General features: G+C 41.1%; 1 protein-coding gene and 1 long non-coding RNA gene across 9 annotated transcripts in view; one reads left to right on the forward strand and one right to left on the reverse strand.

The window, feature by feature from the left end:
* Window positions 1-880: 880 nt before the first annotated feature.
* Window positions 881-3,114, reverse strand: LOC115334546. Of its 2 annotated transcripts, none has more exons than XR_003921148.1 (2): window positions 3,008-3,114; window positions 881-1,500 (listed from the first exon to the last, which is right to left on the reverse strand). It is a non-coding gene; the product is annotated as an uncharacterized LOC115334546 (long non-coding RNA). The 2 variants fall into 2 exon arrangements; XR_003921149.1 differs by lacking the exon at window positions 3,008-3,114 and adding an exon at window positions 1,864-2,173.
* The window catches only part of GLRA2 (glycine receptor alpha 2), a 135,614-nt gene continuing 126,227 nt past the window's right edge, over window positions 2,763-12,149 (forward strand). For 2 of the 7 annotated variants that reach the window (XM_029998843.1, XM_029998844.1), the window contains exons 1-2: window positions 2,766-3,486; window positions 5,651-5,784. In XM_029998843.1, the coding sequence (XP_029854703.1) occupies window positions 3,419-3,486; window positions 5,651-5,784 (202 nt within the window). In that variant the 5' untranslated portion in view covers window positions 2,766-3,418. Of the gene's footprint in view, window positions 3,487-5,650; window positions 5,785-12,149 lie in introns of those variants that run through there. The other 5 variants (XM_029998841.1, XM_029998842.1, XM_029998846.1 and 2 more) reach the window with 4 other exon arrangements.

Here is a 12,149-nt window from a genome sequence, read left to right on the forward strand (position 1 = left end):
CCCAGTGCAGATGGGAGCTTGACCTGGAACCCTCTGATTAGAGAAAATGGTTGCTTTGAGCCCTCAGAATTTCAAGAAGAGAGCTATTCGAGTGACTGTTGCTGTTACTTAAGTTAGTATCAGTAACGCACTATATTCAACCCTTCATAATTAAATTTGGTTTGGCCCTTCCATGTAACCAGCATGCTGAGGAACATGTCACTGAAGCCTCTGGGCATTCAGAGGTGTAAGGAAAGATGGAGTAAATACTCAAAATTTTCATTATTACACCTCTCACCATGCTTTTACAACCCCCACACCAATTAAGGTCAGGTTATTTTGAAGAACTTCCTGCAACTTTTATTTAGCTTAGGGATATAGTTATTTAGCATTTCAAATAGCCGTGAACCGCAGAAAATGGTCGCCAGCAGCCAAAGCTTGGAAAGCAGACTTTCAAGTAGGTTTTCTCTAGTTAGAAAACTTAGGGAAATGTTCAGTTATTTTCTTCCACCAAAAAAGGTAAGGAACATTTACAGGTCTTTAAAAGCATCTCATGTCACAAAATCCATGTTAACAGCTTCATTGGAAAGACACCTGCCACATTCCGTGATTTCTGCATTAGGAACTCTGCAAGCAGTCCTGAGATTCCCCACACTTTGAAGCAGGTGGCAGTGTGGGTTAAAGAGACACAGATTTTTCCTGCAGCTGATAGAAATTGTCGCTTTCCAATTTCTCCATTTATCTTAACCCAAGGTAACAATATATAGCAGTTATTGGGTTCCTATCTAGATGGGAACAGGCACAAATTTTGAACAGTAGGTCTTTGTTGACTCAAAACTATTCCATTATTTCCAGATGCAGCTTTGTGAGCTTTATTTCTGAGAACGAGACACTGCAGTAAGAGACATAACACAACCTCTCTTCTTTAATATATTAGTAGGAGGACCTGCCTTCTGAATAGGTTAGAGGATGTTACAGTGCAGTGATTCAGCATCAACCCCCAATGTCTACTGTTAAACATTGATAGTTTTAATAAAAACAAATTCTCTGGCCTTTCTTCTGCTGGACCTTCATTTATGCTACTGACATAGACTTGGCAGGCAAGGCAATAAGGGATTTAACTTACATTTGCATGTTTGGACTGCTTTTTCAGTTATTTCAATCTTTTGTTCATAAGGTGTTGCATTATCTAGCATTTGCGCCTATGAATAGCTAGTCAGGTAGATTTTTTTCAGATATGTCCTACAGTATTAAACTAAAATAAACAAACAAAATGCAACAACTGAGCTTCATTTAATGAACAGTAAGTGGCTTTGATCTCTTGCTAACACAGGAACAGAACAACTCCTTTTCAGAAGCAATTTTTGAAGATGACTACAAACATGGTAAGAGTATCTGTCACGAAGTGGTAAGTTTACTTGGAGATAGGAGAAACGTACGTGTGTGCAAATACTTTTGTGGAAGCGAAGCGCTGTTCAGGTGGACTGGTTCTGTGGCAGGAGAATACAGCTGGACCTGAAACTGAAGAAAAAATAGTAATTTGTTTGTTTTGGGAGTGCAGGATAGGTAAAAAAGACAACTTCTTTGTAGGAATTGGTTTCCAGATTATTGAAACAGATTTGATTCTGTTTTACACAAAATTTAGGATTTTCCAATGAGAACCAACTGAACTGTTGGGGAAGCATCCAGCTTCTCCTCAGGGTACAGGATACACAGAGAGTAACCAGTGGTGGAAGGGAGGGAAAACCATGGTGGTAGCAGAGGAAAAGGCATTTTATATTCCCTGAACATTGTGAGATGAGATTCCCCAGCTGCCCATTTAAAACCATGTTACCAAAATGCTTTAAGGGTTGTAGCGCGTTGAGCAGAGTTTTCGTCAGTCACCATATGTGCTTCAGAGCGGCAAGTTACTCTCTTCCTCCTCTTGAACGACGTGACTCCTCAGTGGCATCTCGGGTGTAACACGAGGACTTGTAACTGAGCGATTGAAGTTGTGGGAAGCGTCGGCGGAAGGACACGGGCCTGGGGCTTTGGAGATCGGCAAAGCTGGGCTTCACCCCTGCTCTGCCACCGGCCATCTGGGGGTCTCGGGTGATTACATTCCCTGTGTCAACTCCCCACGTACAAAAAGAGAAGCATCTCCTCCCAACGTGTCTGGAGATGGAAACATCTCCTAGTAAGCTGCCTGTCATCTTCTTCTCTGCACCATGGACAAGAGCCATGAAACCAGCTGGAAATGGAAAGGAGGCAACCTTCTCCCTTCGGTTTCCCCACAAACTCCCCGCAGACCGCTCTGTCCTCCTCCTCCTCCTCCTCCTCCTCCTCACACCCACTCGTGCCCCGACGGGGTAGCTCCTGTGGCGGGGGCCGTCCCTCTCCACGCTCACCCCTCAGCCCCGGGGGTGCAGGGGCTCCTTCCCCCCCTCTCCCCACCAAGGAAGGGGACGTCTCCCCCCCGGCCCCACCGCCCCGCCGCGGACACCCGTGGGAAGGCTCTCCCGCCCGTGGGAAGGCTCTCCCAACCTCCCTGAGGGGCGCGACACGGCGCCCTCCTGCCACCCCACCGACGGCCACCGCACGCACAGACACCCCCTCGCACCCCCCCCCCGCAGACACTCCCCCCCCCCCCCAAAAACACCACGCAGAAACACCCGACCCCCCCCCCCCCTGCAACACCCCCCCTGGGCGCGCACACGCGGGTCCGGACGCGCGCACTCCGCCCCCCCCCCCGCCCCGGGCCGCCGCCGCCAGGCGCATGCGCAGTGGCGGGCGCGGAGCTGTCCGAGCGCTGAATTCCCGGCGCCGCTGCTCTCCCGCCCGCCTCGTTCCAGCCGGGAGCCGGGGATCCCCGCGGCCCCCGCCCGCTCCGTCCCCCCGTCCCCCCGTCCTCCCCTCCATCCCTCCCTCTTTCCCTCCCCGGCAGCGCCGACGCCTCCCTGCCCAAAGAGGGGAAAAGCAGACCGACCCAGTAGCCCCACCACCGCTCGTAAATACTAATTTTCAAAAGCGAAAGGGGAATAAAACATACCGGCAACAGAACTGCTCTCAGTGCTGTTCCCTTTTGCGTGATGAGCCTCGCGTAGTTGGGTTTCCTCCTCTTTTCCTTTCCCTTTTTTCTTTCTTTCTCTTTTCTTTTTTTTTTTTTTTTTCCCCCTTCCATCACCAAAAGCGAGGCGGAGGAAGGACCGGGTCTGATGCTTTGTCTTTTTTGTGCTGGCTGCTGGAGATGAGCCTAGGCTTGACCTGACCATGATTCCAAGGACTGGCACTTCTTTTTTCCCCCCAGTTTGTAGAGATCCAGACCTTCTCTTCCTGATTGTCAAGAAAATTAAAATATCGCTGAATTTGGGAATCTAGGCAGCACCAGCTCACTTTTTCCCTGCATCTCTCTGGAATCATTTCTGGGATATTTTCCAAATCATCACAGAAAGCAGGAGGAATGAACCGGCAGCTAGTGAAAATTTTGACAACCTTGTTTGCGTTTTTCTTAGAGACAAACCACTTCAGGTAGGTGATACTACTCTATGTGATGGTTTTTGTCAAAAGGCTGTGGAAAGCATAACTATAAAGATACTACGTCACATTAACCTAGTTTGTTTGCTATATTTGAGAGTACTTCATGTTCATTCTATATAGGCTATCCCTTTTACACTCAGAGACTCGTTGCTTGGTAACAAACACACAAAAAAAAAATTCTCAAGTTTGAGTGATCTATTTTCCATTTCTCTGATTCAAAGACATGGTTTTTTCACTGAGTATCAATATAGCTAAAAACATTTTCTCCAGTTTTTCTTCCAAAATGCAAATTCTCTGCTCCCACCAGAGGTTGTTTAGGAAGTTGCTTGGGTTCCCTCCTCTTCAAGCTTTGGAAATGATTGAACCAGTTTTGCCAGGGATGTAGTTATTTGAAATTAGAGAACCAGCCCTCTGATTTTGGAAAAACCCTGGATCGGACCAGTATTGTGCTCACTTAAAGTACCAGTACATATGATTGTTGTTTCTAAAATTTTTTTAATGTTTCATGAGCTTTTGCTTCAGCTGTTGACTTTTTGCGGTACAAAGCAAACAGGTCAGTCTTATTAACCAAAACACCATTTTAGCTGAGATTCATTATTATACTGTATGCTGCTGTGTATCTACATGTACATACATAAAGTGTTTTTGTATGAGTAATGAGGTATATATACAGTGACAGAGTGAAATATTGTTTACATTCGTGTGTCTGGGATCATAACAGAACTCATAACTAGTGGGCTCCGAATGAAAACAGAAGTAATTTGTATAGGAACATCCCAAATAAGTGCACTGGATTAATTTTCCAGCTTTTATTATCTTACCTGAATGTTTTTAGTATTTAAGTGGGGAATGTCATCTATTATGTATTAAAAATGAAAGATATTTTGTAATGGCACCATGTCATTAACAAAAGCAAAAAGAAGCAACCGCCCCCTGTAAATGGAACCTGAAAAAACGCGGGGAATCACACCACAAGAATTTACTATCACCTTGCCTTTTAGCAGTTCTGGTGTTTTTGTGAAGGAATAAAGGGTTTGATATTTGCTTCTCATTTCAGATGCTCACACGTATATCTAATTTGTTTATACTTGCGTATAGATGCACCAAAACCCCCCACGAAACACTCCTGAAACTGAGTGGTTCCCTTTGGGCAAATATATAAACAGAGAGTGGTTAAGAAGACAGTCATGGAATTACTTTTAATATAGCTCAAAGATTATGTTGAAATATAGATACAATGAAATTGGTTATTTAAGAATCAAGATAATGCTTTATGATGAAATCCGTGCCTCTAGACACCAAATATGACCATTTCATTCTAGTTTCTTTTTCCCTAGGGAACAACCACAGGGAACTCCTAAATTCTCTTTCTCTGCAATATATAATGTGCTTGCAATACGTAATATGCCATGTACACAGCATTTTGGATGCCTGATATGGTACCAGAAGTTTGCTCTTAAATCCTGAAAACAGAGATGTGTTCCCAGAGCTTGCATATAAATACCAGCTGGTGATAACACTGATACATTTTATTACTCAGTGATCATTGGTAAAAAAACCCTAAGATCAGATGTGACTGACTCTGGAACCTTTTTTGCCATGTTGGGGAAGAATCCAGACATTCACTAGCTTGATTTAAATCTTTGTTGGGTAGCATCTGTAACAAACATTTTTTTGCATCTTCATCCTTCCCAACATTAACAAAACCAACATTTTTCAGTGTTGCTTGGTGAGTGTTGCCAGCTATTGTTTGGAAGTTTAAGACCACCTTAAACCAGCGTTAACATATAGTTTTAACAGCATACATGCAATTAAAGTAATGATATGAAATAGGATATCAAAGTCCCTGTAAGATTGCTCTACACATTAAGATGAAGAGTAAACTGAAGCTTCTAAAGTCTTAAAGCTGTAATAAATTTCTTTTTAAAGCTGAGATTTCTTTCTGACTAGCAAATTGTGTCCATGCATACTACCTTAAGCTCATTTTTTGCCTAGAATGAAGTTTTCAGTTGAAAAATAGACTATATTGTTCTATAAAAATATTAATTGCTACATTCACTGAATTGAGACAATTTTATTTAGTGCTATAATTTCTCCATGACTTGAATACAATACAAGCTAAATATTAGCTAATGGTGGCTAATAATTTATTTAGGACGACTTTCTGTAAAGAACATGATTCAAGATCTGGAAAATCCCCCTCACAGACCCTGTCTCCTTCAGATTTTTTGGACAAATTGATGGGAAGGACATCGGGGTATGATGCTAGAATCAGACCAAATTTTAAAGGTAAGTTTTTTTAAGACTTGTGATTAATTAATAGATTATGTTTTGGACAAATTATGGGTTTGAGGGTTTTACCTCTGGGTTCTGATTCTCTTTTCAATAACTTCAGTTTTCCAGTGTGATAATGTCATGGAGATCAGTTGATCCATGGGGAGGACTAGGAGAGCTGTCAGAGTTTGATTCTGAAGACCTTACTAGTTCCACATAGCAAATAGGATTCCAGGTTCCACACTAAAAGCAACTGAGATGACTTGTTCCTGACATTTTTAAGCCATGAAGGCAATATCTTTACCACTTCCATGCTGAGCTGTTGTCTTCTTTATAGCAGTGTCTGAAGAAAAGGTCTATGCTTTTATTCAGCTTGAAGAAAGTAAAATCTTCTTCCCCAAAGCAGAGAGGTAGGACTCAAGGTATGCACACAGCAGATTTTATCCTGCGAATGATGACTGAATGGTAAGAACCAATTTCTCAGGATCCCTACAAAATATAAAAACCACATTCCGTTCATCACTTCCATGACTCCCCCCTTTCCTTCCATAATTTGAACTGAGTTGTGGAGAGTCACCACCACAATTCCAGCACACAGAAGGCTATGGGCTGGAGGTTTCTTTTGCAACCATTACTATTCACAGCAAGTTTTCCTTGCTGTAGTCCTGTAAATCCCTATGGAAGTGAGCACAGAATGTCTTGTGGCTTTGAAGGAAAGGGAGAGAAGTTTCATTGCAAATACTTAGCATTTCTGGAGAGCCCTATAATTCCACCAAAACTGGCTCTTCTATGCCAATTTAAAGCTCAGAATGTTACTTTACTTTGAAAACCGATAAAATGCTTCCTTCTTTAACAAATCTGATGCCAATGTACTTTTGCACTTATACCTGTCAGTTTTGGTCACTGAAATGCATGTTTTCCTGTATTGAGCCTTGTTAGGAGTGCTGTGAAAGTTGAGAACGACGGGAAAAACAATCGTTTCTTAGCCACGTGTGCAAATTACAAGATTTGGAACAAAATGCCTTTTTTGACTGCTTCCTATGCCTGAGTGAGGAGGGACCTAGTACAGCTTTCAGATCCAAAGGTTTGACAAGTCAAAAAACCCCTCTAGTCAGGAAAGTCTTAAGTTTTAATTTCAGTAGTTTTCAAAATGCTTATTGAGTTCCTAAACTGGAGTCCATATTAGCTTGTAGTAAGTGATATTGCCTTAGGGTCTCACATTCTTTTGGTGCATTTGTATGAGTATCAGTGAAGTTTCAGAGAATGCCTGAACTGAGCAAGGTAGCAATTGTTAAGAAGTTATTCCTGCCCTTTATATGGGAGGGACACCAAACGAAGAATTCTGCTTCATCTCTTGTAGCTCACATAAAACCAGGAATAGCAGCCATCTCTGTACATAGGACAACTTAAAGACAGCTCTTTACTGCTCCCCAGTATGTGTCTAAAACCGTTTCGTGAAAAACACAGGAGGAGAAAGATTCACAGCTTTGCTCCCGTGATGTTCAAGCGGGTAGAGCAGGGATGGTGTGCATGACGTGGTATGGTGCATGCTGAGCTGTTTGACAGGCACTGCTCACCTCCAAGTCCCATGGTTTGTGTTCCTGAAGCGAAGCTGCTGCCTGATGACACCTATGAACCCTTAATGGCAAAGAATCTGCCATTTCTTATTTTTGATTTTTTTATTAAGTCACTTTCCAGGGCAGGATGGTACTTTGCAGCAGTTTTTTCGTAACTTCCCATCTCTGAGCTCTCCCGGAGCTCTCAGTCTTCTGGTGAGGGGTATGAAAGGTTTTCTTGTTCTTTGCTATGTTCCTTTGAAGGGTATTTTGTATCTCAGAGTTCAGAACTAGAAAGTTAAGTCATGCAGTTTCGAACTTCACATCGCCAGTCAAAACCTTGTCAGCTGATAACCATTTTTATTAGTCAATATGGTGCACGCCGATGTTCTAGTTGCATATTTTTTTCCTTTTAAAGAATAAGAAGTACAGCTGCTAAGAGGTCAAAATAAATTTATCTTGCATGGATATTATAAAGATATTTTTTTTGTACCAAGTCTTTATTGTGACCATAATACAAATTGTTTCAGTTTCTAACATCCATTAATCTCTTTGCAATCTTTTTTGGGATAAGGGCTATTGTAAAATATTGATATTCTAAATCATATAAATAGATGAATGTATGAGATGTTGAATGAATATCGAATTTATGACACTTCTTGTATTTTACGGCAAGAACTTCTAAGCATAAAAGAGGTCTGCAGGAATGATGGTTTAAACTAGGGATCTGCTATCTGGCTTTGCATGTAGTCTGGCATTAACATTTGTTTCCTATGTTTCACAAAGTTGTTGTGGATCAAGGTAGTTGTGCCGCTACTCATGCATTTGTCTAGCTTTTCCTGCTTTAAACCAGTTACATAGCTTTCTCCCAGTCCAATATAGGCATTTTCAAGTGTCAGAAGTCTGATTTCATGGAAAGGCAACTGAGTGGAACCCATTTATCTTATACCACTGATTATACAATAATTAAATATACTTTATGACTAGTCTGAATTACTGGAAAACAGCAGCTATTTGATTAATTTGTGGAATAAAGGGTACGTATTCTAAAGAGAGCGGAAAATGCTACTTACTGGAACAAGGTGTTTTATCCAGATAAAGCATTTCATCATTAGTTACTGCTTTTCTCTAAATTGCTCTTGTGAATTAGAAAATTCAGGAAGATAGTGGGAGAGCAACAGGTGAATATATAAATGTTTAGACATCAACACAGGTTTTGGGGTTTTGATTTTTTTTTTTACAGCATTACTATATACTGAAGAATCCTTTCTTTTTTTTGTATATTTCTGTCTTACACAATCACTTGAAAGCAGAGGAGCAGATTTCTGGTTCTTCTTGACACATCAAGTGATCGGATACAAAATGACCAGGGCACTGAGAGGGACTGTCCGCCTGATGAACGGCCAGAGACAAGTGCCAGAGTGACAGCTCTTAAAATTGCCTTTCTTTAATCACTGTCTGTCAGATACTTAATGCATACTTTTTCATCTTATACTTATCTTGGATTGAATTTGAATAGGCTAATAATTTGTGTAAGGACACAGAGGGGAATACTTTTAAATGTAAATATGAAGACTGCAATCTAATACTAATTGAAGTCCCTGAGAGTCTTTCTGTTGACAGCAAACATACACTCGTGGTCCTATGAGCTGACTTGCTGTTTCTTCTTCAGTTATAACATCAGTTGAGCATGGTTTCTCTAAAATACTAAAAAGTGAAACCTGCATGATGTACTTGTTACCCAATGAATATTCATGTTATATTTTTTAATGGTAAAAACCAACAACAACAAATCAGAGTGATGTCTTTACTTTCTCCACTGCTCACTTTGCTTTCCTCAGCAAAACCAGAAATAGCAGCGTAGGGCACCTGTGCTATAACACTAGCCAAGAACGTGCTTTCTCACTGGTAGAAACCAGGGATGGTGAAGTGGTGTCTTAGATTAGTGTATACTCGGCTCAGGCTACCTCAAGAGCACTGCGTGCAATACTATGATACAAGGGATCAATCTACAGCTTAATCACAACATGAGACGTGGAGCTAATGGAAAGTCAGCTTGAATTTAGATTTTCCTAGCAGGTGTTGACCTTCAGAGGTTACTAAATTATTTCCACTTTTTAACACCTTCATCTTCTAAAATGACTTAAAATCTAAACGTAAGCTAGAAATGATGAGATAGAAAAAACTATTTATCTATTGACACTACCATGTCCTTTACGCCAAATACTTTATGTAGTAGACTGGCTGTCATGCACTGGGTGGAGAGAAGGGGAGTTTGTCACCAAGAGCTCCAGAAGTGTGTTATCTTTTAGTACAGAAAACATTTGCCATGAAGATGATAGTGATTTTCTTTTGTATTTAAGTTCATTCTATGTTTTAAGTGCATTCTTTCCCATTAAGTCATTATTCGCTAAAGAGTATTCTGATTTTTATGGAGTTACATGGAGGCATGCAGCAACAGTGCCCATTAATGTTACCCTCATCACTGGGTGGTGCAATGCAGTGTGAATTCACTTGCTCAAAAACTTCTGTTCCTGAACACAGAGAAGTCTTGTTAGAGGGATGCAGTTTGGGGGTATAGTGACTGCAGGTGTAAAAGATTACTCTGTTATTACAGTGGTGTAATGTCATTTTCATGCCGAGTCAGTGGGTTTATATCTGAATAATAAACACATGGACTAAGTAATTTACTGAAAATTAGCTTGACAACTGTTACAGGAAATGGCTTATGCACTTTAATACTTTAACTCCTTGGCAGCAAGGGTCTGTTTTTCCCATATGTTCTAGCCCGTTGCTTACTTATTTGGCCCCTGAGTCGACCAGTAATGAAATGCTTAAAAAAGCATGAATGGAAAGCACTGAATGACATTCAAGGGTGATATTAATGGCATCAGGCTTAATAAATAAAGGCAGCTTATATGTACATGCTAAGAAGAGGCACTGTCTGCAGAAGTCGACCTTAATCTAGATGTGACACTTCACAATAAATACCTGTTGGAAAAGCAACCTGTAAATACGTGCAAAAGTTGAAAAACATACCTAAGATAGGCTGCGGGGCTGCAGTGATTTGTTCTCCAGTGGTTAACAAGCTTCCCAAAGCCAGACTTCAGTTGCTAACAACTACTGGCCATGGAGTCAGATGCAGTGAGTATCCTGTACTGGGCTATTTTCCACACAATCTGAGCCTCAAAGGGCCATGGCTGATGGAGACTCAAATCCTACTTAGGCACGACAGCATGTAGTAAGGAAGTGCCCACTATTGGTGCATTCCCATTGTAGGGCATGGGCTGAAGGTTCATTGTAGGAGGAGGGAGGCTACCTGGCCAGTTTTCAGATGTGGCCAGGCCATTGCACTACCTAAATATAGGTTGCTTGAGATGTGTAAGCATCCATTATTAGGGAGGTATGCTTCTGGTTTATTTTCTGTCTTGAAGCACATCTACAACTTCATGCTGTTTTCAGATGAAGCTGTGTACACACATCTCACTGCACAGTTAGATGCTGCACAAGGATCCTTACCAGGTTTGTTTGGGTTTGTTTTAATTTTCTTCAACTACAAAAATGTAGCTAAGGATATGATGTTCAGCCCCTGCCCTAGGTATGCATGTTTTCATGCAGAAACCTTTTTACTGCAATTATGAAAGGATCCTTTTAATTGTGTTTCTTTTAAAACTGCTGGTAAAGAGGGCTATGGAACTTGTCCTTCTTCCCCTCTTTCTTTAATTTCAGGTCCTTTCCCAGAACACGAGTAGGCTAGGGGAGCTGCACGGCTAGTTAGGTTATGTCTAGGCTTCTGGACAAATGGGGCCCGACAGCAAGCTCAAGCAGCCCCCCTGATTATCTCTGCTGCTTAGCTGTTCGCTCATTCCCTGGATCTCTTTCTGAGCTTCCTGCAGCCAGCTTCCCCCAAAGCAAGTCAGAAAGGCTGCGAGCATGCAGCGGTGTAAAGAACAAGCTAACCAATGCTGCTTGGTATCCAAGCTGAGGATCTGTCCCTAATCTTTTATATTGAAAAGGTTAGCCACAGCGATCTGTATCATATTGGTGTGTTGCCTTTATTCAGAACCAATGGTTTAATTAAGAGATATCAATGGATTTGGCTGTTGTCATGGAATATTGGTCTGCTGATGCACAAACTGCCAAGGGAATTTATGAAAAACAAATGTCAAAGCAGAGCCAAAGACCTTTGATATCAAAGCAGGAGACACTATTGTTTTGATCATGTTCTAATTTAGTTGTATTGTTTTTATCACATCCAGTTTCATGTTTAGATTTAAATTTTTTATACAGTTGAAGCCAATGCCCTTGGGTCACTCATTAAGCATCTTGTTCTGTTGTGACTGTCTTAGAAAACATGCAATTTATATATAGAATATATAAAAACATGTACACTTAATTTACTATAAATATACACATTTATAAACTGCGAATCTATTACATACAGTGATATAGTAACTAGGAATATGTATACATAAAACAGAAATATGCAGTTTTATTAGACAGTTTCATTATCTTTTTTTCCCCCCTCTGGAAATATGAATATAAATCTCTGATTAAGCCATCAGAAAATGTATGTTTGATGGTTCAGCTTCCAAATATGCATTTCACAGTCTTTCACAAAAATGAATTATTTTAGCAGTCTGCAGAGAAGAGCCCCCCCCCCCGCCAGTGATGTAGACAGGGAGGTACAGGGTCTGACACAGCTCTAAAATGAAGGGTGCACAATGTCTGGCATAACTAGTGACCTGCCAATGTCATAAACACCAAGCCCATGGTTAAAATTCAAAATTTACAGAAATATGAAGGCTCTGATTCTGGAAACCA

The sequence above is a fragment of the Aquila chrysaetos genome, chromosome 23, assembly GCF_900496995.4.
Source record: "Aquila chrysaetos chrysaetos chromosome 23, bAquChr1.4, whole genome shotgun sequence".
NCBI lineage: Eukaryota > Metazoa > Chordata > Aves > Accipitriformes > Accipitridae > Aquila > Aquila chrysaetos.